We start from the raw sequence: 26254 nt of genomic DNA, 5'->3' as shown, positions 1-26254 counted from the left end.
ACTCTATCATAGGAGACATCTTATGGATGCCAAAAATGCAGAACAAATTGATAAATTTCTGAATAATGTATGAAATTATTCTGTGCTAATTCTCTAATTTTATTTCATTAATATATAGTGCTCTGAAGATGATGCTTTCAGTTATTATCAGACAAGGCATTGAGACATGGGAAACAAATGGAAGTCCTCTACTACCATCACCCTTATCTGCTGAAAAGCAACACAACTAATTATCAGAGAGAGATCTTAAATAAATATTTTTATTATTTTACAGTTTTATTTGAATCATTTCTCCATGGACTAGAGATAGTAATTATTGATTTAGAAGATAGAATTTTACCAGAGGAGCCCTGAGAGGGATGATGATGGAATGCTCCTAGTTTTTGGTTTGGACTCTGTGATTCTCTTTTGACAATAAGTCATATAGTTGTATGTGAAACTTTGGATTTCTCTGGTATCTGGGTTTTGAAGACGGAGTTCTGTTCGTTTAGAGGTTCTAATTTGCAATACTCTTGGACTACTTAATAATTTGCTGTGCTGTTCTTTTTTTTTCTTCATTAATATGAACTCTTCTCTTTTGGGTAGAAAGGTATGTTTCTTACTAAAGTCAATTGATTTACTGGGTTGTACAAGAAATGAAGGTAAATGGTTTGAGACACCAAACGCATTTTCAATGAGAGATCTTGTATCTCTCCTCCAGTTATTGGCTTTGTTCGAAGTAAAGGATATTTTAAAGTGCTTGAGTTTCTTTTTGTCAATTCATTGCTTTCTCTTTTACATTTGGGAGTTGCTGTGACCACAGTAATCACCCAAGACAATCATTTTTTTTGGTCTAACAGTTGGTGAAAATATGAGGCATGCTTATTGAAATCATATTGTCTGCACAACTAGGTCGTCTACCTGCAGACCAAGCTCTCCTCTGCATTGAAGGATATGTATAGCAACATTTGTAATCTTTAATAGCTTGAAGATGGAGTGATTTGATGAGGACAAAATTGAATGTTTATTTCATTAGTTGTTATTGCTCTTGTCAAAAGCTTTGGAATCACTGGATTTGTCGCTAAAGAAGCTGGTGGCTTTGATGTGTCCTTCAAATTGTAAACACTTTATATGCCTACTTTGTTAGAGGAATATATTTAGTATTATTGGTACCACTGGGCTTTGTGTTTAGAGAGCATCTCTCTGTGACCCCAAGGTGATATTTTGTGTAGAATAATGAGACAGAGAACTGCAGCAAGCAACTTGGACAGCATCATGCTAGTTGGTGAACGATGGACTCTCCATTGCCACTTTATAAATCTTAGTTTCTACCTACTGTAGATCAAAAATAAATAAATATATATTATATAAGTACTTACAGAAAAAATATTTTAATCTCAGTTTTGTACTGCATAGCAATAATACAGCTGTAACCTAGGAAGTAATCTCATTAACTATGTGGGGGGTCCTCTTACTTGTATACCGTAAATGTTTTAATTATTAGTATAGGTTAGGCAGAATAAATTTCAAGGAAAAGTTGATCATCCAAGATGGCCACTCTTGAAGACAATGCTATTTGGGAAGCAGCACAAGTAAAGAATCAATACTATTATTTATTGGACTGTGTATGTGTCTCTTATTACTTTACTGCAGGTTGCTATAGGAGATGACATCCTACGAATGTCAACTCAAGAAATTGAGAGCCGAACTCGACTCCTTGATAACGATATTAAAGTAGGTGTGGTTTTCCTTGTTGAGTGTCTTTATACTCTTGTAGATTATGAAAAGTGAGACAGCTCGAATAAGTCATGAACAACAAACTATGAAGGAAAAAATCAAGGTTATTATAATTAATTATTTGAGTTCATTAAATAGTTTAATTATAGGAAAACTCAGAGAAAATTAAAGTTTTTTAAGGTATTACCATATTTGGTATCTAATGTAGTTGAGGTATGTGTATTCTGATTATTATTTATCCATTTTCAACAAATATATGTCCATTTAGCTTTTAGATATTGACCACAAGAGCAGGTACATACATATTATTACAATATACCATTATCAAACCACACCCTCTTATTAAAGGCCGAAGAAGATGGTGGACATATGGATCTAGATGCGCAAAGAAAGGGTAAATCTGCTGTAATTAAGACATCAACAAGACAAGTAATATCACTTCATTAAACTATTAACCTACTGTGTGTTATAGACATATTTCTTACCTGTTATTGGACTAGTTGATCCTGAAAAATTGAAACCTGGAGATCTAGTGGTAAGTAGTGATATCATCTAGCTCCACCTCCTAGTTATTCACCCTCTTTAATTTAGGGTGTCAATAAGGATTCTTATCTCATATTAGACACATTACCTCCAGAGTAAGTGTCACACCTCCTACATTTAGCCACACCCACTAATTTATGATAGATATGACTCTCGTGTAAAGGCAATGGAAGTTGACGAGAAAACCCACAGAGACATATAGTGATATCGGAGGACTAGATAAACAGATAGAAGAGGTGGGTGTGTCCTTAATTAGTATATATTGAACAATTGTTTTAGTTAGTGGAGGCCATTGTCTTACCAATGACTCACAAAGAGAAGTTTGAGAATATTGGAATACAGCCACCAAAAGGTGATATAGATTTATTTATAACTGGGTGTGGCTAATTGTTTTGTGTAGGTGTATTATTATATGGTGCACCTGGTACTGGTAAGACATTATTAGCTAGAGCATGTGCTGCTCAGACTAAAGTAAGTGAGCCTGGGTTTATCGTTATGTACCTCTCTCTCTCTCTCTCTCTCTCTCTTCTCTCTCTCTCTCTCTCTCTCTCTCTCTCTCTCTCTCTCTCTCTTCTCTCTCTCTCTCTCTCTCTCTCTCTTCTCTCTCTCTCTCTCTCTCTCTCTCATCTCTCTCTCTCTCTCTCTCTCTTCTCTTTCTCTCTCTCTCTCTCTCTCTCTCTCTCTCTCTCTCTCTCTCTCTCTCTCTCTCTCTCTCTCTCTCACTCTCACTCTCTCTCTCTCTTTCTCTAGGCTACTTTCCTCAAATTAGTGGTCCTCAATTAGTACAGGTGATATCACATGTTCCCTTGTTAATTACATATTTAATTAATTATATTGTATTATTATAGATGTTTATTGGTGATGGAGCTAAGATGGTACAAGATGCTTTTGCACTAGCCAAAGAGAAATCCCCTGCAATTATATTTATTGATGAATTAGATGCTATAGGAACAAAGGTAGTATATAAAAATAATGTTGTTAAGTGATATTTTTTTCTTAGCGTTTTGCTAGTGAGAAAGAAGGAGACAGAGAGGTCCAACGAACAATGTTAGAATTATTAAATCAGTTGGACGGGTTTAGTTCTAATAGTGAAGTTAAGGTATACTAATATGGGTGGGGTTTCTTTGAGACTCCACCTATTAATTATCTAGGTAATAGCAGCTACTAATAGAGTTGATACATTAGATCCAGCTCTATTAAGATCAGGTTAGTTTGATGGATAAATAGCTAGTAAATGGATGAATAGTTTGTAGCTAAAAAAAGAATAAGTAAATATATATATATTAATAATGATGACGTCATTTCAGGTCGTCTTGACAGAAAGATTGAGTTTCCACTTCCAAATGAAGAGGCTCGTGCTCATATCATGAGAATACATTCTCGTAAAATGAATGTTAGTCCTGACGTCAACTATGAAGAATTAGCTCGATGTACTGAGGACTTTAATGGAGCCCAATGCAAAGCAGTTTGTATTGAAGCTGTTAGTATCAAATAATAAAGTATATTGTAATGTACTTATATTCAGGGAATGATAGCATTGAGAAGAGGGTCAGGTGAAACTGGCTCATGAAGATTACATGGAAGGTTTGTCTATAAATAGTAACAGAAGGATGATGTCATTGCATTATTATTAGGCATAATGGAGGTCCAAGCTAAAAAGAAAAGCAATCTTATATATTATGCATAATTCTTCTGTCAACTGTGATTAATAATATTCATACAAATCAAGTTCATTATTGTGATCACATGATTATCACATGATATGGATCAAACAAAAACAGAGAACATATAGTATAAGTTAAGATGAGCTTGACTCATCAGGTTCAATACAATTATCTTTTAAGGTATATACTGCCATCAATGTTTGTGATATGATTGTAGTGTCCCTTCATCAACATTTGGAGACAATACCTGGTACAAAAAACAAACAACTATGTAGCCATTAAGCCACACCCACCTCCCACCACTGTTTACGAGCTCCCTCAGAGGGTATTTTCAATTTGCAACAATGTATAGCAAGATAAAGGACAGCTGTTGCCATGACAATAGGAGGATGTGTGAGATTAAGATGAGTATGAAATGAATCTTGTAAAAGTGACCAGGACATTATTACAACATGGCTACCTTCCATTTAACAGTATCAACCCAGTTAGACAGAGCTAACAAGTGGTGTAAAAGATACTGTCAGAAATGTTAAATTATTAACCCTTTGAGGACCTTACTTTATGAGGTAATTCCATTTGTAGTTTAAACTGTAGTGCACGTAACAATACCAGTTCCATACGTGCTACACTGTCCTTTAATTGCCAATATAAGTCACATACGTCAAGTGTAGGACTGTTTTATGAAGACATCTATAAAGACAGTCCCTTAATAATTAGAACATAACGATCTATTAACCTGTAACATGTGTTGACTAAATCACTCAATCTAAGTGATGAATCTTGTGCTTTAGCAGCAAGATTTAGTGTTGCCATAGCAACCAACTAAAGAACATTAAAAGTAGATTTTAATACTATTGTGTTCTTAGTTACATGATCATCATATTCTTGAGGTGATTCCATATTTAAATGAAAAATATGGTAATATTGAAGGGCTGTTGCTATGGAAACCTCATTCAATCGTAATCTCAGTCCTAGATGATGTATTGTGCATCCATAGTGAATTGAAATATATTATCATACCAGCTTCAGTAATGAAGAGGGTTTCCTCAAATTAACTCGTTCAATAGCTTCATGACTTGTCTCTTGATTATGTTCACTATCTTGAGCAGCCATTATTCATCTTTGAGATAACCACACCCACTTAACAAAGGCATTTGTTAATTATACATTATTGGACATTGATTATATCTCTAGTTATGATATATGTGCCTCTAAAGAGTTAAGTTCTCATTAATGAAAGAATATTAAAGGAGTTCACTCTTATCATAGTTCCCTAATATTAATCTTCAGTATTTTCTGTTCCTTCGTCAGATTCATCCATAATAACAGGAGGTGGAAATTTACCTCTTACATAAGGTATACGACCTATTACAACTGCCAGTCAGTTAGAAAGACTAAGGCCACAGCAGCCCCGCCCAACCAAGCTGTTCCAGTCAGGGTCCTAGAAAACATCATTGCAAGTAAATTCTAATGAGAAGAGGGCTTTACCAAGCTCTTATTCGATGTCCTGCGAGCCAATGGTACCATCTCCACCTTGGAATTAAAAGGAGCAGATGACATTGTTAGTAGACTGACTTGACCACGCCCGTATTCTTTTGCGGAAAGTATACGGAAACGTTATGAAATTTGTATGGAAATAATAATGGAGAATAAACTGTGCTCCGTATACTTACTATAGCCCACGTGGAAGTTGTAAACAGCTGGGAATGTCTGAAGAACCAGTTGCTAAGAAACTGAAACTTGATGAAGCAAGCTATATACTTGAACAAGATAGCAATATAATCCATATCACGACACAGGGTGAGTAAAAATTTTATTTTCTCCTATTTTCATATCCTGTGACTAAATCTTTTTCAATAGAATTAGAGACTGACTGCGAAATACAGTCTTCATTGCCTCGTTATCTAACCTCTGTCTTTGGTTTTGATGACACTGATAAGAATCAGGCAGATGCATCACATGATTTATCAATCAGATCACATGACATACTGTCAACCAATCACACCCTCCATTATTTGACTCACCTGAAAAGAAACAGAATAAATTAACAGCTAGTTGCCATGGAGATGAGAGAAAAAGTTTCTGCTCCTCATTTGGAGCCCCAAATTAGTATTCAATCATCATCAATAATGAAAGGGGAAAACACTATATTATCCTCCTCCAAAATGCATATGTCTTAATGAATGTACTAAAGTCAATAAATTGGTCTCTGTTCTTGTATTAGTGATTCAAGGTGAGCTACACATGTTCTCTGTTTAGTATAAGTCTCTTTAGTTAATCCTATAGTTGAAGTTGTAATCAAGAAAGGATACCAGGTAAAATGGATCAATGCTATTTATCCATTTAGACCTCTATAGATTGGGAAGACAGTTGCTATGGCATCACTTTTAGTAGCAGATCCCACTTGTCCTCAGTTTAAGCTGACGTTATGGCGAGAAACATCAGAGTGGTCAGAGAGATTATCAGCTGGTGACATCATTCTATTGTCTAGTAAGATGTTGTCATAGCAACTATTAATGAATAATGTATTAGATGTGTGTTTAAAGAAGTGGAATAAGGAGATAGTTGGTCATACAACTTTGTCTTCTAGATTATTGAATCTTCATCAACCAAAGAATGTCCCTACAAAAAGTAATATAAATGTTATATTGGTTTTTAATTGTTCTCTTTCTAGTACAAGATAAGTTACCAGAGCAATGTTTCAAGATATTTTTAAACTGGGCTAAATGTGATCATTTCTATTTATTTCAAAGATCAAAAACTGAACGTAAAGTATATTTAACCCCTCAGCTCCTATATTATGTTTCAATAGATAAAGTGTATTTCATGTCATCTCACAATTTTTGTGCTGACATTACAATTCATTTTAGAGGAAAAACTGATCAATTTTATCTGTGATAAAGGTATACCCCTGCTATATGACATCATTAAATTAATTATAATATTATAGTGGTATTATTCAGTGATGACATATATACTGAAATCTTGCTATCAATGTAACTATATATACTTACATTATATTGTAATTTGTATATTGTGTTAGTGTTGGAAATAATGCTTGGATCAACCAATTAAAGTTGGGGGGTAGGAGCTGTTTGGGAAGTATATTATGTAAGAGTATTGCCTGAGGGTACTCAAGCTGGTAAGCTCCAAGTAATTACTTCCTAATTTACTATTATTTGAGGTTGTTATTGTTTACAAACGACCACTAGAACACGATTTGAGTGTCTTCAAAAATGACAACTTACTAGCTAAAGATATACACCAAGTAATGATGTCATGTTTGACCACACCTATCTCATTACCTATGTAGAGATTTACAAGTTTTACTGACAAAGAATTAATGGGCATGGTTAATGTAAGTATCAAGGAATTGAGAGAGGTCAAAAGGTCAGGTCGTTATTGTGTGACTGCTAAAGCAGATGATTTGAGGTAATCTCATATTATTATATTATAACTATTTATTAACTATTAGTTTTTATTATGGACTCTGATGACTTATTACATCTCTCTCCTGTAATAAAGTCCTTGATAAATCATCATGAACTAGTAAATCAATAATTCTATGATGAAGTGATTATATTCTATTGTAGTTATCAACATTAACTAAAGCTGTTTATATTGGATGTTCATTGTGTACTAGACCTATAGTACAAGTAAGTAACGTATTATATTGAATATAAAGGGTTAATGTACTATTTGGGGATATAAAAGGTTTATGACTTTTATTATATTGGGATTATAAAAACTTAATTCTGGGGTGATTGAACTTGAGCAGGCACACACACTGCAGATTATATCTACTGCAGATTTTGTTTGGTTTGCAGTCATGAACTCATTAGCTCTACTTATGAATATGATTATCAGTATCAGTGAACTTAATAGACTATTTAAATACCAAATACTAATACTATATTTTTAAAGGCTATGAATAAAACCAGTAATGCAGTTAATGAGTGCTAGATCATGTGATAAACTACCACTTTCAAAATGGTTTAAGAGAACATGCTCTAACATCATGTAACTTTAATGGGTCCTTTGGGCCATGTCTATGGTAACCGTTACTGTGGTAATGTTGCTATGGTAATGATTACAATGATAATAATACTTTGGCAATATACAAATATGCTGTTAATATGATAACATTGTTAATGTACTTTATTATATAGGACAACAATGGAGTATATTGTTTATGTAAAGTATGTATTAAGAAGTCACCAGGAGGTATTTATAACTAATATCATAAACTATAGTTATTATAATGTATTATAGTAAGCCCAAAATGTTCACATTATTTTCGGTTAGTTGTTATTAATGTATCATTTTTTTACATTGTTATATAATTATTAGACCTGCTACATTAATACTTTGTAATAATGATGACACCTATATTGTACATGTACCTTCCATTACTACAACAAAAACTGGTAAAAAGTTATATGATTAAAATAATTATATTTTATATATTTATTAGTTATTTCCTGAACACTGCTCAACTAAATTACTAACTCTTTTATCATCTACAAGTCTAAAAGACGAGGTATAATTTTAATCCTTTCTACATTACATGGATGAGGTTCACAATTTCAGAGCACACCTCCTGAAGTTCAAACAATGGGTGAGGCATTATACCAATGTTTACAACATATGATGTCACAGGAGAACCACTGGACTATATGTGTGGATGTATCTTTGGATGAGAACAGTTATATACAATCAGTAAAAAGTACTCTATTGAAATGGGACTATATAATATAATAAGATTCATGACCCACTCAATAATAAAATGCTGCTAAAGAATTGAAGGACAGCATTAGTCGGAGAAAGTTATCCTAATTTTAACCCCCTTCTTTTAAGTTTTTATTGCATTCTCTCATGTAAGGAGAAGTTGCATATTTTCAATAAGTGGTGTTACAGCAGGTTATTGAGGGCCAAAAAAGCTTTTGAACTAAGACAAATTCAACTAGAAGAAAACTGACAACTTTATAGTCAGTCACAAATTGACAAACTGTTATCATCAACTACTCCTAGTTCAAGTAGCAGTGATGGAGAAAGAAAATGAGTAGTAACTTGTACATTATTTGTAGGTTTTACTTAAATTGCTATGTAGTGTTGCTACAAACCAGAACAAAGTGTATTCCATCCATAAAAAATTAGAAAATTAATTTGAGGAATCAAAGGCCATTATATAAATATTTTTTAAATATGAAACACAAACATTTTAGAGCAGTAATAATAATGTCACTTAACAAGGACCTATATAGCTAACTCCACAAAAAATTTTAAGCAATTTGGTGCCATGGACCAAATTCTCAATTTTAACCTTTGGTCCATGGTATTGAGCTAAAAAATGGCCTAAGATGATAGGTAGTGAAATCACTTCAAATTTTTTTATGAAGTTAGCTATATAGGTCCTTGTTAAGTAGGGTAATTGTTTGTGTCCGAAATGATGTTAAAGTTTGTAAAAAAATCTAAACAGATTCTTTAATTTACATGTACATTTATTAGTAGAACAAAGGCCATTATATAAATATTTTTAAATATGAGACGCAACATTTTAGAGCAGCAATAATAATGTCACTTAACAAGGATATATATAGCTAACTTCATAAAAAAGTAGAAGTTAGATGATGTTTATAATGTGTCCTTTTAAAACTATTTTGAATGTGATAGGTTAGCATTTGATATAGTGTAAAAAATTTGAATTGTTAGAGGCTTAATATAAGAATGATAAAAAAATTAATAGGATTAGCATTGTTTAAATAAGACTAATTTTATTCCTGACCTTTAAAAAAATAGTTTTAATTCATTCTTACTCCGTCGATTCAAAGCCATCGTTAATGAGATTCATAGCGCTGATCGGCGCGCCCCACAAGAGCATGAAGGTAAAATCTGACGTACATATAAAAGGAAACTGAAACAGTCATGAGTGCCAGTGTGTTGTGGGCCAGCGTTCTGCAATGCATCAGACCTCTGAGATGGTTACCAGCATACTCTACGGAGTATCCGAAAGGCCGACTAGGATAGGGCTGGTAGTCTCCCTTTAAACGAGACGAGGCTGGTGTATTTGTGGTTCCGGTTCCTGAATGCGACATTCCTAAGAGCTGGAATCCCGTACGGCTGGTTTTAAGTTAGGGCGACGCTCCAGCCAGGATTACCTCGCGAAGACGAGGGTTACCAAGCCAGGTGGCGGTCCCAGCTAGCAATAGCAGGGAATCCTGGAGCCTAAGTGGAAGCCTGAGTGGGTGAGCGAGTAGGAATCGTTTGGGCAACACACAAGGGTTTTTTTTGTTTTTTTGATAATCTATTTACATATTTTTGTTTTTTAAAAATCTAATTAAATTACTGGGAAGAAATGTGAATGAATAGAACTGGTCAGTCTTAAAATGTAAATATAGAATGTTAGGCTGGACCCATCCATGCAAATTTAAGGAAAATGTCTAAGCAACTGAGAACAGTTAAAAGTACACTATTGGAACGGGACTATATACTATAATAATAATATTATTATAAATAATTATAATAAATTATTATAATATAATGAGATTCATGATCCACTTAATAATAAAATGGCTGCTAAAGAATTGAAGTTATTAGTCAAAGCAGCAAGGACTGCTCTTGATAAACAGGATTATCAGGGAGCAATCAAACACTGTGAGGTAAGAATGATGTCATACATCACATTTATCTTGTCTACTGGACAGGCTGTGTTTTGGGTTGATGATCGACATTATTAGCTCATGTGATTGCTGGAAAAGCTCAACTTCAACTAGGACAGAAAGAAGAAGCAAGAAATCATTATAAGAAAGCTATAGAGAGCAATTCAAATGATCGGTTAGCATGGAAGGTATTACATGTGATGTTTAACATTATATATATATATATATATATCTTTAGGGCTTAGCTGATTTTTATGATAAACATCCAGCTCATGAGAAAGAAGAAAAATTAGAAGCTATTGAAGCATATATTCACATTTTAGACACCACCAGGTCTGTGATATCATGTGACAACAACACCGATCATATGATTATCACATGTCTCTTGTTGTTTTAGCGATAATGACAAACGTTTGGCTCTACTGCAAAAAATAGCCCCGCTTCAATCATCTACTGGACTTATTGACAAAGTAACACTATATTTATTGAACTATTGTCATTATGTATTAGGCCACTTCGACATATCTATCAATACTGGACACGACTACTGTATTACATTTACAGTTAGAAGCATTGATGTTTCTTCTGATACAATCTAAATATTGTTTTGATCAATGGTCAGTTATAACAGAGATTTACAAGTCTGTTATAAGTAATATTGACGATGACATAACTAGACAACAATTAAACAAAACATTTATAAATGGAGCTATTATGTGGATTAAGGTAATATTAGTATTATTGTGTCTTTTGTCCACACCCCTTTTCATTATAACAGCTAGGACCATTATCTGAGAGTGTTACGATAATGTCAATATTACGAGAGCTATGTGAAAGATTAATAAAGGAAGAAGTCACTGAAATTGTTAACATCTCATTTCAAACATTAATACAACTTGAACTATGGAAAATATTTAAAGGTTCTATATATAATCTCATGAATAATTCCTATACAATTGTTTGTAGATATTAATGTTTCCTGTCCAGAATTATCACAAGAACAAATTACCCTTTTCTCTCAGTTCTCTACTGAAGAAACAAACCTTTATTATATTACTCAATGTCTTCTTCAGTTGCGAGATATAAAAAAGGCTTGTCAATTAATTGATAAAGGTAGTATATTATAACTATTAGTATTGTATATTATTATATTGTCTTTTATTCAGCTGTATCTTTAAATCCAAATATATGTGAAAATCATGTGTTTTCATCTCTATGTCACATGATGTCACATGACTATATGTTAGTGATAATGAACACAGGACAAGGTAAACTCTTTAATGAAGAATTATTTTAATATTGTTGTCACTAGCTATGGAACTTATTAGTCAACTGCCCACCTTTTTATCAGAACATGTAGAACATGTACTAAAGTGAGTCACATGATATCACATGATAATCACACAACATGTTATATTAGGTTATGGCTCGTTGAGGCCTTGTTATTAGAGGGACAAGACGCTAATTTACAGCAAGCTTTATCTACAAGCCAAGCGGTTATACATATTTATAATAGAAGGATTATATATTTTTTTTAGTATATGAGCAAGTCACATGATAGTCATGTGACTGAACTTTATTTTAGAACACTCATTGCTACTAATAATTTTGATGAAGCAGAAAAGGTAAGATAGGTCATGTGATCAATGACTTACTCATTTAGGTATTAACAAACTGGATACCTCCTGATAATGAACCCCAGTTAATGACTAGTTACAGGTTAATTAGCTAATTACATATCATTATAATAGGAGTTTTATAGGGGCAGATATGTCTTGCTAAAAGAGATTATAAAACAGCTGCTGACAAGTAAATAATCCATTAAAATAGTAATACAATAACTGGTTTTTCAACAGGTTTGAATTAGTTGTCAAACAAGTTCCTCAATCTAGTTTGTACTACTATCTATTAGGAACTTGTTATTGGTATATGGAAGAGTATAAAACAGCATACTCCTATTTAATTAAAGTAATCTAATTATAATTAATATATTACATTTTATTATATCATTATAGTCAGCACAATTAGATCCATTTAATCCTCATATTTTCCTCTTATTGGGACATTATCAGAGAATTGTTACTACTGATTTAAAGTAAGGACTATAGAGATATGAGATTATAACTTTCTCTCTCATACTCTCTCTCTCTCTCTCTGTCTCTCTCTCTCTTTCTCAGGCGTGCAGTCAAATGTTATCAGAAAGCCTTCTCAATTCATCCTGGACTAGTAGAGGCAGGGATGGCTCTGGGAGAGGCACTATCATCACTAGGAGAAGAGGTGTGGTCATCATTATTAACTCCACCCACTTTATATTTATGATAGAAAGCAGCCTATGACACATATGTCCAGATCACAACAAATGTCTCCCCAGTAAAGTAAGAATTTAATCCTTTACTAACTCCCATAATTTTGTCCTTATAGAGCAAAAGAGGCATGGCTAAGAATTGGATTATATCACAGAGTATGTGGTCAATTCAATGATTCTATAAAATGGTCAGTAATAAAAAGTATTTAATTCAATTAATTTAATTTACTATTGTATTAGTTTCTTAAAAGTTTTACATCAAGATACATCTGATTAGTAAGCCACACCCACCGAATACACCCATTATTAACTATCTCTCAATCCTCTCTTGTAGTCATGTGTGGGAGTGTGTTGGAGAAGTATATCTTGTCGAGGTAGCCATATCTCAGCCATGAAAGCATTTATGAAAGCAATCCAGGTACACACTAATATAAATAAATCTTATAATATTGATCTTATCATCATAGTTAAATCCTCAGTCATTATATTGTCAATATCAGTAAGATTAATATGATATTAACTTTATTATATTATTTTAAATAAGAGTGGCTGCTATCCACAAGTAATTGGTCAATTATCTGATGCTATCAAGGGTTATACAACAGTCCTTGAATTAGAGAAATCTTATATTCCAGCATTAAAAGGTTTATGTAATAACTCTACTAGTTTGTTTCATGTAACAATTTTAGGACGAGCTGAAAGTTATTTTAAACTTGCCAGTGAAGCTCTTGATAACACATTTGATGGCAAAGCTGTAGATTACGTCTCTTTGGCACTTCATGACTTAACTCAGTAACATACTATATAGTTATTGTATCTTTATCTTTATTATTATATAGTGCTGTTCAAATCCAATGTGCATTTGTGTGTCTATGGCAACTTATGGTGATGTTGTTTGTGCCTTAATGATGTAGCATATGATATTGTTAGGTATAGTGTAATATGCCACACCCACTCATTAGCGTTTGTTAGACCTAGGGTACCTTTTGTTGCTAGGAGACAAAGAGGGAGGGAGTCAAAACAATAAACAAAGAACAGTTATTACAAATTGGTACAAGGTTTGTTTTGTATTTAAAATAATATTTATTTATTTATTTATTTTTAGAGCTTATGGACAAGCGTTACAATTATGTGAAGGGGAATCCCCTTACTTATTGCATAATTTAGCTGTTAATTATTACTATCTTGGAAAGGTAAAAACTGACCACACCTACTTGTTTTAAATATTATCTTTAGATATTTTACAATAATAAGAAGGACGTTGCAAGAGATAAACTACAAGTTGCCATAAAAGTAATAATTGCTCTATTAAATATTAAATAGTATATAATTAATATATCATTAGTTAATTAAAAGGGGTGTCACTTTATTATCATCAAGTCACACCACTGGACAACATTAGGTGTCATCGCTAGTCATCCTTGTAAGATCTATTATTATAATTGTATGTCCATTAATTTTTATTCGTCCATTTAGTATTGAACCAGCTCTCGTTAGCTCAACATGCTTTTATTAAATCACTAAATATAGAACCTAATGTAAGTATATTCCAATGAAGTCATTATTGCATCATTGTGTTACTATTAATAGAATGCTATTGCATGGGCTAATTATGGAGCTCTATGCCTAATCAACGGGAAAATAATGGTGAGATAACGAGTAGGGTTTAACTCATTATATATAATTTTATATAGCTTGCACATAAAGCATTTGAAAAGGCTCAATCTTGTGATCCAAGTTATGTCCAAGGATGGATCGGAGATGCTTTGGTTGCTGAAACTATTGGTAAGGAAGAAGAAGCTAAGAATTTCTTTCGCATTTCATCTGAACTGCAATATCATGTGAGTATCATGTGATTTTTCAACTTATAAACATGATCGTGTGATCTACAATGTAGTCTGAATCAGCTTTGGGATATGCGTACTGGGTCAGCCACACCCTCTCTGAAAAAGAGCTCAGGATATCAACTATCATCTGCAGCTCATCAGAGAATGGTTCAAGCTCGTGATGGCATAGAGAAATACATATTACGTCATCCTAATGATCCTTGTGGTCTTAATTTGCTAGGAATCTTGTATGAACAAGAAGGGCTAGTAAAAACTGCTAAAAAAACAATAGAGAAAGCCTGTATGCTCTCTGAAGGACACACCCACTCTCTTTCATTAACCAACTATGCTAGATTACTCAGGTTAGACTTTTTTAAATGGTAAACTGGTCTAACCTGTTTGTAGCTGCATTGGGAAGCATTCTGATGCCATTGCTAGTTATCAATCACTGGTTACCATGGATACTTTGACTGCCCCACTTGATCATGCCATTGCTTTATTTAGGGCAGGCAAACAGCAAGAAGCCAAGTCAGGTGACCATTACAAATATAATGTAATAATCAGGTGACTATATATTGTATAGTGTATCAACAATTGTTGACATCATGTGACACTAGCCAGAGACCTCTTCTTTTATTAGCCTGTGCTATTTGTGTGTTTGCTGATAAAGATCTTGAAGAATGTAAAAATTTACTTTTTAAAGTGTAAGTCAGCATTCATCATGCCCACCTTTGATTACCACAAACAACTTCAGTTTCCAGACTCCGCCTCCTTCATTGCATGGATTATTTCATTGGCTACTTTTGCCGGTTACTCAAATGACATCACCCTTCTTCAAGCAACTCTCAAAGAAATATTAAAGCTAGTTGGTATGTCTCTTACATCACATGACTATCACATGATTGTCACGTGACAGAGTTTGATACTCAACCACTTCATCCAATGTGTTATTCTGTTCTTCATGCCGTACAGGCTGTATTTAAAGAGCATCAAGAAGTGGTGGTGGCTTTATTTTATGCATATTGTTATATTACTTTAGATCTATGAAGTAATAGATGAAATACATGATAAACTACCTATGAACGCTGAACTAAAAACCAGTAAGATAAACCTGTTTGTCAAGTTATCATTGATACATATTAATTTAGCTGCCACTACAAATGTCAAATGTTATGAGGTCACTTTTACACAAACTCCAGTAGAATTATTAAAAGTTATTCAAAAATTGATACATACTTATCCTGACTACCTGTGGGTGTGGCCTTTTCTCCCATATGTTCTGTTGTTGTTAGGAGACAAGTCTAAAATGACAAGAGACTTGACAGGAGGACTTGCTTCAGTTAATTCAATTAAAAGGTATATACATTTAAATGTCAATATCTTTATTATAATAGAATGTGTACACAATATGTAGCTGGAATGGAACTAGAAGATCTTCAGTCTAAATTTATAGTAGCTAAAATGGTCCACGAAAGCAGACAAGAAAAATTTGAAGACTCTTGTATTTTGGTCTAAACTCCTATTTTCTACAACAATTAAACATAAAACAGTTTAAATAACTTTATACACGTGGCTTGTTAAATTGTAACAAGGAATCCATGTAGTACACAACTACAGCTAAACCCTCAAATAACAATATTCATAACTTGTGTAGTACTACAAAGAAAGGTCAATTACTGACTACTATAGGTACAAGGTTGAAGGGCTGTTTTCTAAAGACTTATAGAAAGCAAGATGTCACAGTATAGGCTTATCTATTTCAATTCTAAAGGACGTGCGGAATTAGCTCGGTTCATTTTTGTTCAAGCAGGTGTCAAATATGAAGATAAACGTATTACAAAAGAAGAATGGGTTGAGCTAAAAACCACTCACACAATATGGGTATGTCCCTATTCTTGAGGAAGATGGACAACCAATTTGTGGAAGTACTGTTATTGCTCGATACTTGGCAGAAAAACCAGAGTTTGATCTAGCAGGAAGTAATACCATTGAGAATGCACAAATTGCATCTCTAGCAGATTTTCTAGGTGACCTACAAATGCAAGCAGCCAAGACACATTATGCACCTGATAAGACAAGTAAAGCAGAAACTTATAAAAAAGCTTGCAGAAGAGACTGTCCTAAATATATCGGTAAACTAGAAACATTTAGTGAAAGGACTCATGAAGGCTATTTATGGGGCAATAAGTTGACGTGGGTTGACTTTTATGCTTATCTCTTGATCTCGTGGATAAATATGATCACGCCATTCCTTGACAGGTATCCTAATGTTAAGAAGTTGACCGAAACAGTTGAAAATCTTCCAAATATTGCAAAATGGATTAAGGAACGTCCAGTTACTCAATTTAGCTGGTTTTTTGAACAATACTGTAGTGTATTGTTGTGTAGTAACATTTAATCCCTTTAGTTGTTGTGGTGTATCAATTAAATGTGTGGGAGTTATAGTTTATTAAGCATTAATTTAATAACTAGGATATGGCAAGCTACAAACTCTACTATTTCCCAAGTAAAGGCCTAGCAGAACCTATTAGGTTGCTCTTTGCCTATAAAGGCATTCAATATGAAGATATTCGTTTTCTAGAGATAAATGGCCTGAAACCAAAACCCAATATGCCATTTGGTCTATGCCAGTTCTTGAGGAAGATGGTAAAAAAACTAGGAGGTAGTGTTGTCATTCTTCGATATCTTGCTGAAAAACCAGAATTCAATGTAGCTGGTAGTAATGCTTGGGAGAATGCATGGCTTGCTAATATTGGAGATTTTATAAATGATTTTTAATGCAGAGCTGTTGAAGTACATTTTGAGAATGATGAAAATAAAAAAGAAGGAATATCATGATAAATTAGTTGCTGAAACTATCCCAAAATATCTTGGTAAACTGAATGAAATGTCTAAAGACAGTGGATATCTTTGTTGTGGTAAACTCACTTGGCCAGATTTTTATTGTTTAATACATTGAGTGTAATGGTTGAACATAAATCGGATTTCCTTGACAACTTCCATGGTCTTGCTAAACTCTTAAGTAACATTGAAAATGATCCCAGTATTGCTAAATGGATAGCTGAAAAGACCCAAAACTGCATTTTAGACTCTCTATTTATAACTAGTGATAACTTAATTCTTTCACTAAAGTTTCTGTTTGAGACAAAATTTAAACTGATATTGTAGTGTTTTTTTAGTACAATATTATCTTCATACAATAAAAGTAGTTTATACTTTGATACAAGAGATACCAGTTATTAAAACTACAAACCCACTATTGTATTAATTCCTACAGTACAGTGGTTACAGACACTAACAGCATTTCAGACAATTAAAAATAGAGCACACCTACTATTTCCATTTATGGATATGAGCTTTAAATAAAAATAGAGCCACCAAGCTACAGTCAGCATGTTAGTCAACGCCTACTACTTCCATTTATGGAATATGAGCTTTGCATAAATTAGAGCCACTCCAGCTACAGTACTTTACCCCAACACGATTACTGATCTAGCTCTTTTAAATTTTTCAACTATTATAATGACCAGCTACAAGTTGTATTACTTTCCAGGCAGAGGCCGAGCAGAACCTATTAGGTTGCTCTTTGCTTATAAAAGGATCCAATATGAAGATCATTCGATTGGCTGGTGAAAAATGGTCTGAAAAACCAAACCAAATATGCCATTTGGTTGTATGTGCCTGTTCTTGAGGAAGATGGTAAAAAAACCTAGGAGGTAGGTAATGTTATTCTTCAGTACTTAGCTGAGAAGCAGAATTCAATGTAGCTGGGGTAGCAATGCTTGGGGAGAATGCATGGCTTGCTAATATTGGAGATTTTATAAGGATTTTTGTACAGAGTTGTTTAAAACAGTTTTTGAAAAAGATGAAGAGAAAAAGAAAGAGTTGGAAAAGAAGTTTGCTGAAGAGGTAATTCCAAATACTTTGGCAAACTGAATGAGGGATGTCTAAAGACAGTGGATATCTTTGTTGTGTGGTAAACTCACACTGGCAGATCTCTTTCTCGTTGATATACTTGAAAATGTGGTAAAGCATAGACCTGAAATTCTCACCAATTTCCGGATATTGATAAGTTGAAGAATAACGTGGAGCTTGCGACGCCCGAACATCGACTAAATGGCTTGCAGAAAAGGACCCAGACCATTTATTAAATGTAACTGACCCACACTATGTTTAAATGTAGTGTTTTGAATTTTGTAACTTTTTAGTATTTCTTTAATAATAATATTTGCTATTAATAACATGTAAACACTCCAGGTCTGTATCTTAAACATTATTTTGGCCTCTTGCATCTAATTAGCAGCCATTTTATACACACCGCTCTTCAACTGCTAATTAAGTAGTGTTACATTCCAATCATAGCTACTGCTTATGATATACTATATTTGGGAGTCTCAATAGCAGAATATGCCATTGGTGGTTTTGAATAGTAATGATAAAAGCACTGTTAGAAAGGTATAGTATTATTATCCTTTGATATCTTAATAGCAATCAGAGTTTGCATTGTAGCAGTTACTAATACTTGGAAATAATCTCTAATATTACAGAGCTTATCAATGATTTTAATGCAGAGATTACCTAAGTATGTCTGAAATTATGAAGAAAAGGAGCTGATAAGAGGTGCAAGTCGTAAAATGAACTGGAGACTGGTTTATCTTGTAATTACTATTTTAGTAAATTCCTCATAATTAAATTCATAAATGATAAAAGTCATAGCTATTACAGTAGTTTATTTACACCTCTAGTATCATATCATTCTCATAACTTACTTATATAAAAATTACATTAGCTCTAAAAATAGAGTACAGCTTCTATTACATTTATGGAAATACAATTCAAGCTAGAATTGAGATAAAGTAGAGCCCACCAAGCTACACACAGCATTTTAGCCAACACTACCTATTACTGATCTAGCTCTTTGTAATTTTTCAACTACTGCAAATGGCCAGCTACAAAGTGTATTACTTTCCAATCAAAGCCAGAGGAGAGCCTATTAGGTTGCTTCTTGCTTATAAGGTATTCAAATATGAAGATATTCGAGTCCCTTTTGATAAATGGCTGAAACCAAAACCCAATATGCCATTTGGTTCTATGCCTGTTCTTGAGGAAGATGGTAAAAAACTAAGGAGGTAGTAATGTTATTCTTCAGTACTTAGCTGAAGAAGCCAGAATTCAATGTAGATGGTAGTAATGCTGGAGAATGCATGGCTTGCATATATGGAGATTTTGATAAAAGATTTTCATTGCAGAGATGATTAAACTTCATTTGGGGGGGAAAAAAATGAAGAGAAAAAAGAAGAGTTGGAAAAGAAGTTTGCTGAAGAAAACTGTGCCAAAATATTTTGGCAAGCCTCAACGAGATGTCTAAAGACACCGGATATCTTTGTTGTGGGGGGTAAACTCACTTGCCCAGATCTCTTTAGTTAATCTTCTTGAAGGAATAGTAAACATAAACCTGAAATGATTGATAACTTCCCGGTCTTCGCAAAATGAAGACTCTAACGTTGAGAATGAACCCAACTTGCTAGTGGCTTGCAGAAAGAAAGGCCCAAGACTGATATTTAATTGTTGGTCTGTGGACTAAACACTGATGAGAATTTTTTTATTATTAGGTTTAATGCTGACTTTTATATTTTATTACTTTTTATTTTTTTCCCAATAATTTAATATTTAGTTTATAAATTATGCAAGAAAGAAAAATGTCTTGAAATTCCACCGGAGGGTCTAAAAATTCATAAAGTTGTGCTGTGAACTATGCCAAGTTACAAGCTGTACTATTTTCCCAGTTAAAATGGGCTGCTGAACCTATCAGGTTTGCTCTTGCCTACAAAAGGTATTCAAGATGAAGATATTCGAATACATGAAAATAAATGGCCTGAAGCCAGGATCTGACATGCCCATTTGGTGTTATGCCCGTTCTTGAGGAAGATGGTAAAAACTAGGAGGTAGTGGTTGTCATCCTTCGATATCTTGCTGAGGGAACCAGAATTAAATGTAGCTGGTTAGCAATGCTTGGGATAATGCGTGGCTTGCTAATATTGGAGATTTTTATAATGATTTGCACAGAAATGTAAAATTGATATATGAAAGTGACGAGAAGCGGAGAAAGAAAGAAGACTGAGAAAAAAGTTTGGAGAGGAGGTTATTACCAATACTTGGGGCAATATTAAAGAGATGACTAAGGATAATGGCTATCTTTGTTGCGGTTAACTGCACTTGGGTTGACCTCTATTACTACACCGAATGGAATCCCTGATTAAAAGAACACGCAGATATCCTCAAGGATTATCCTGGCCTAGCTAGGCTAAAACTAATGTGGAAGGTGATGCAAATGCTATTTGCCAAAGTGGCTAGCAGAAAGGCCCAGGACTGCATGGTAATATGGTGAGGCTCTTCAGAATTGAACATTCAGTAATAAATTTTGTTAGAATTACTTTCATTTAGTCTTAATTTGATTTTTCCTTTTGTAATTCCATTAAATAAATTTGCAAGAACGATTTAAATTCTCCAGGGAGGTCTAAAATTAAACAGCTACTTTGCGTGAGCTCGTGATATCTGAAGCAATCGTCTACCGAATATGCCCAGCTACAAGCTGTACTATTTCCCAGGTAAAGGGTTTTGTGAACCTATCAGGTTGCTCTTGCCTATAAAAGCATCAATATGAAGATGTTCGGCGTTCTGGTGAAAAATGGCTCGAAACCCAAACCCATACCCCCATTTGGGTGTTGTGCCAGTTCTTGAGGGGAAGATGGTAAAAAAATAGGAGGTAGTGTTGTCATTCTTACGATATCTGCTGAGAAGCAGAATTCAATGTAGCTGGTAGTAATGCTTGGGATAATGCGTGCTTGCTATAATGGAGATTTTATTAGGATCTTAACACAGAGAGGGCAAAAGCGAAATATGAGAAAGACGAGACAAGAAAGGAAGAACTTGAGAAAAAAGTTTGGAGAGGAGGTTATTCCAAATACTGCGGCAAGATTAATGAGAGACTATGGATAATGGCTTATCTTTGTTGCGGTAAACTGACTTGGGTTGACCTCGTTACCTCGATCAACAATTGGGAATTTTCTTGATTGAAAAGAAACAGATATCCTCAAGGATTATCCTGGCCTAGCTAAGGCTAAAGCTAATGTTGAAGGTGATGCTAATATTGCCAAGTGGCTAGCAGAAAGTGCCCCAGAGTCAATGGTAATAAGGTGAGGACTTCGGAATTGAACAGTCAATAATAAAAACTTGTTAGAAAATATTTCATTAGTCTTAACTAATTTTTTCTAATTTTTTCTAATTTTCATATTATAGTTTGAAGAATTTAACGAATATTGTTGTACAGTGCAATACAATTGAGAAGCCATTCTTGTGCCTTACACGCAAAAATAATATTAACTTTTAAGTTTTGCCCACTGACATTCTTTGTTAAACTTTCCATTCAGAGTTACCATCATCGTAAATTTCTACAAAACAGTTTATCAAGTATGTGTAAACTAGTATGTACCTTCTTCCAAATAGCAGCGGATGTTTTGACAGCCTCAAATATATATGAAACGGTTCTAAGCCCTCTCTTCGATGTTTCTGATGATACAGAACAATAATGCTTGCCTCACTTACTGGAACTATGCTAAACCAGAATAGTTCATTTCACGAAGAATTCTCTCTTACCCTACTCTATGAAACAATGGCTATTTATAGATAGACCATTTTCTGTGGCGAACTCTATCACAATATCACTAAGTTGTTTATCTTAGCGCCATTGAATGGTATGGTCTCGTGGTCAATTGCAGCACGTTTCTTACCTAAAGATAACATGGGAGAATTATATATCATTTAATCAACTACTCTATTTTAACATGAAATATATATGATATAAGACTTAGTAATAAATCCTTATTAAAGTCAAGATATATAATGATTTCCATAATTATACCCTTCAAAAATGATCTCTTGGGTTCCTATACAAACCCTATTATATAACATTAAATAGACTTTATTTACTAACAAATAAACAATGAGATAGCCCCAACACTTTGAATGAGAGACGTAATTAATAATAGATCTATCGTCGATAGGATTTGATGTTAATATCCACAGATCACAAATATCACTAATTATTTATATCATATCATTTATAATAATAACACCAAAATTTGCTGACTTTGCACTCATCATCCTGATTTGTGGTGGAATAACAGCTACACATACCTGAACTGAGAGATTTAATAGCTCCTCAGATTGAACGTAACGTTGTGATGACTGCTAATAGAATGCTATTTTATAATAAGTAAAACTATATTGTATATAATAATAAAGACATAATGTTCAATTATTATACCTACCTGATGGATATAATTCAATTATTGTCTCTAATAATGGTCGTCCTGTAATATTTGCTGGTATTGATAAAGTTTTTGTATTATTCCAGTTAATTCTCGACTTTTAGCAAAAAACAACAGCCTGAACCTACAAAATATACTATAGAACATAAGATACTATTATAAAGACATACTTGTATCATAGCACATGTTATGATATAATAATATTATTCTTGATTATTTCCCACACAATACAGAAACATCGTTCTAGAATAAGGGGCGTGGCATCATGGTTTCAAAGTACTTTTTAATCTCTATCTGGACTTAACTTGTTTCCAGGCAACTGGAGGTCCTTTAAAGTCTTCTTCTGTCATATATGTCAAATAAAATTTGTATCAAAGGTCTGTAAAGGATAGAGTAATTTGAGCTATTGTTCTTATATTTAGGATGCACAATGTACACAGTGTCAAAAAAATGATATTGGTGAAAGAGTTGAGTGAAGCCTCCAACTCAGTATGTAATTATATATGTTAATTAAAGAGACATCCCCTTTACAATTAGACCACCACCACCACCACCAGCTTCAACTGTTCCTACTGCAACCTAGTGCTTCTAGAGTACCGTGACTATTTCTCTCGTGTCCATGACATATTTAATTAATGTTACTAATTACAGGATAGAACCAGAGGTAGAGAGGGAGGAGAAGAAAAGAGTTCAGAGACAAGCTATCAAATTAGGAGAGTAAGTTTAAGATCACACTCATCTATTTATTTGTGCATTGTTATCACATAATTATTATTTTATTATAGAATGTTAGGGCAATATTTACTACAACTTATCGCTGCTAGAGGTAAGTATAGTAAGGGAATAAGATTACATAATTAAATATTTTCAACATTTCCGACAACAATTAGAAGACAGTGAAAAATTATACTCTACCTGTCATACCCACGCCCCTCAATTTTCTGTGTGTTAATTAAATGTCAATTTAATTGTTTATTGTGTGTATATTGTTAGCGAGTTAATGTTCCGGGGTGGTCACCGTAGCAACAGACCTCAACAACCGTCGAGATTATTCCGCTCCTGGGGCCCTTGATTCTGTTATTACAAGAGTAAGAGAAAAGAGAAATGAATGAATAACATTTAATCTTTCTCTAGTTGTTTAGAGCAACTTGGTGACTCTGGGGGACCTCCCCCGGGCTGAACAAGAGGAAAAATAGATGGATTACCACATCATTTTTAGAATACAACAGGAACATGTTGACAAAAGGTGAGGTAATTATGACCACATACTATGAAATATAACACGTCACAACTAGAACTGGAGTGCTCTATATGTAAAGAATGTTTAAATTAGAGGAAGACTGTCGACAATACCTTGTCTCCATTTCTTCCATAAGACTGCATTATAGCATGGTTAAAAAAATAGTAGTCACATGACTATCATATGTAACCTTTCATCTCTCATCCACCAGAGAGGTACATGTCCTACATGTCGATACGATTTAAACAAAGGTAAAGTGGTATCTGAATGAACACCCACATGATAGTCCATGTGACAATCACATGATAAATAGTATGGCAATTAAAATTTCCAAACTTAAAATGAAATTAACTTTTTGTAAATTCTTTTTATCGTGTCATCATATATTCTAAGGCCACACCCTTTTTAAACTCTAAGTTAATTGAGTGTGTTTTAGTTAAAACATATTATACAAAACTACATAATATTATTAAAACAAACAAACAAACAACATGAGTGTCAACAATACATAAAGAGGCGTGTCTTATGAAAGAAGTGACTATAATGAAATATATAGTTATTGAAAAAAAACCAGTCCATTATTCTAAATACTGCTCAATGGTTCCAGTGGTTTATTGATCCATGCATGCGATCTTTTTATCATAGGAGAACGACGATCTTCTGAAAAATCAGAATGATCGCTTTCAATAGGTCCTATGAATTGAATGAGGGACGGTTTTTAGTGAAGTCCGTCGTGATGGAGGACGAGGTAAAACAGGACTAGATTGTGTTACACTGTCGTGTGCTCTTTGCTCTTTAAATCTCTGATATCTTCTTTTAAACTAACAAAACAATAATGGATAGATAGATGTGTACAAATGGATGGATAGCTTACTTTGCAATAGTTTTGAACATGTGATTCATTTTGTTCCTATAAAATAATAATAAATATTAAACATGCTATATGTTAACTATTAAATATGCTATATGTTAACTATTAAAACATGCTATATGTTAACTATTAAACATGCTATATGTTAAATATTAAACATGCCATACTATATTTAACTATTAAACATACTATATGTACTACTTACCATAAGATATTCTACAGATTCCTTTAATCGACCAATACATTCAAGATATACCTACAATAAAAATAGATACATAAAAGACACAATGAACATACATAAAATAATGGGACACACAGAAAATGTAATGGACACATAATTGTACAATGGATACATAAACTAGAGTAAATCAACTTACCTGCTTCTCTTTGTCATGAACAGACAACACCAGGTCTTTGGAGGTACAGTAGCAGTAGCTGCAGCTGAACCTTTCTTGTCGAGAAAAACTTGTCCCCTTTCTGGAACCTTTTTGTTCTTGCTAAGTTTAGGATAACAACGTCTTCAACACTCTGTGCTTTGGATGAGTAGAAAGTAGGTTGAACGATTTGGTTTATTTCTTGATGATATTTGAGGACTATGATTACGTCTACTACGCAATAGAATGTCTAGCAGCAGAAATGTCAGTATTGTTGTAAGAGTTGGTGTGGAGGAAGAAATAAGACTAGAGGCTTGTTCTAATGCTTGCTGTATCACAAATCGTTGAACAGAGCTATGGAGGTCTAGTTACTAACTAATACATTATTTCAATGAATTACTTTGGACTTAAATCTGTAATGGATCGGGATCTCTATCATATTCTTCATCTTCTTCCTCTTTAGCTTCGTCTCCAGAGAGTACCACTTCTGATCCAAAGTGTTCTAAAAATAGTAACAACAATAGATGGGAAGATTTTGCGTGATATACTTACCACATTTTAGACACTTTATCTTACAATTTTCAACGGCTTTATTTAATGTTTCTTCCCATCTATATGAAGACATTATAATCCTTATCTATCCATTCATCCATCTATCCATCCATTCATATATTATCCATTCATTCATCTATCTATCCATTCATCCATCTATCCATCCATTCATCT

At 33.6% G+C, this 26254-nt stretch overlaps 2 protein-coding genes and 2 pseudogenes across 2 annotated transcripts; all 4 read left to right on the top strand.

The window, feature by feature from the left end:
• Positions 1–1529: 1529 nt before the first annotated feature.
• Positions 1530–3946, top strand: LOC121391764 (annotated as a pseudogene).
• A 12501-nt stretch (positions 3947–16447) lies between these two features.
• LOC121391762 lies at positions 16448–17111 on the top strand (annotated as a pseudogene).
• Positions 17112–17188: 77 nt separating this feature from the next.
• LOC121391761 (glutathione S-transferase 4-like) lies at positions 17189–18649 on the top strand. Its single transcript, XM_041523276.1, has 2 exons — positions 17189–17429; positions 18552–18649. The coding sequence occupies exons 1-2, from the start codon at positions 17189–17191 to the stop codon at positions 18647–18649; spliced, it is 339 nt and encodes a 112-aa protein (XP_041379210.1).
• Positions 18650–19654: 1005 nt separating this feature from the next.
• Positions 19655–24115, top strand: LOC121391760 (glutathione S-transferase-like). Its single transcript, XM_041523275.1, has 4 exons — positions 19655–19826; positions 21795–21909; positions 23695–23760; positions 24037–24115. The coding sequence occupies exons 1-4, from the start codon at positions 19655–19657 to the stop codon at positions 24113–24115; spliced, it is 432 nt and encodes a 143-aa protein (XP_041379209.1).
• Positions 24116–26254: the final 2139 nt, after the last annotated feature.

Source organism: Gigantopelta aegis, unplaced genomic scaffold (genome assembly GCF_016097555.1).
Source record: "Gigantopelta aegis isolate Gae_Host unplaced genomic scaffold, Gae_host_genome ctg2937_pilon_pilon, whole genome shotgun sequence".
Taxonomy (NCBI): domain Eukaryota; kingdom Metazoa; phylum Mollusca; class Gastropoda; order Neomphalida; family Peltospiridae; genus Gigantopelta; species Gigantopelta aegis.
The sequence above is the reverse complement of the archived record's forward strand: the minus strand, read 5'-3'. Positions and strand labels throughout refer to the sequence as shown.

Excerpts from the sequence above, each read along its gene's own strand:
- LOC121391761 (XM_041523276.1), top strand. The coding sequence starts at position 17,189 with ATGGCAAGCTACAAACTCTACTATTTCCCAAGTAAAGGCCTAGCAGAA. Across the intron at positions 17,430-18,551 it reads ACCAGAATTCAATGTAGCTG|AGTTGTTTAAAACAGTTTTT; the intron begins GTAGTAATGCTT and ends ATTTTTGTACAG.
- LOC121391760 (XM_041523275.1), top strand. The coding sequence starts at position 19,655 with ATGGCCAGCTACAAAGTGTATTACTTTCCAATCAAAGCCAGAGGAGAG. Across the intron at positions 21,910-23,694 it reads CCAGAGTCAATGGTAATAAG|GATAGAACCAGAGGTAGAGA; the intron begins GTGAGGACTTCG and ends TACTAATTACAG. Across the intron at positions 23,761-24,036 it reads CAAGCTATCAAATTAGGAGA|CGAGTTAATGTTCCGGGGTG; the intron begins GTAAGTTTAAGA and ends GTATATTGTTAG.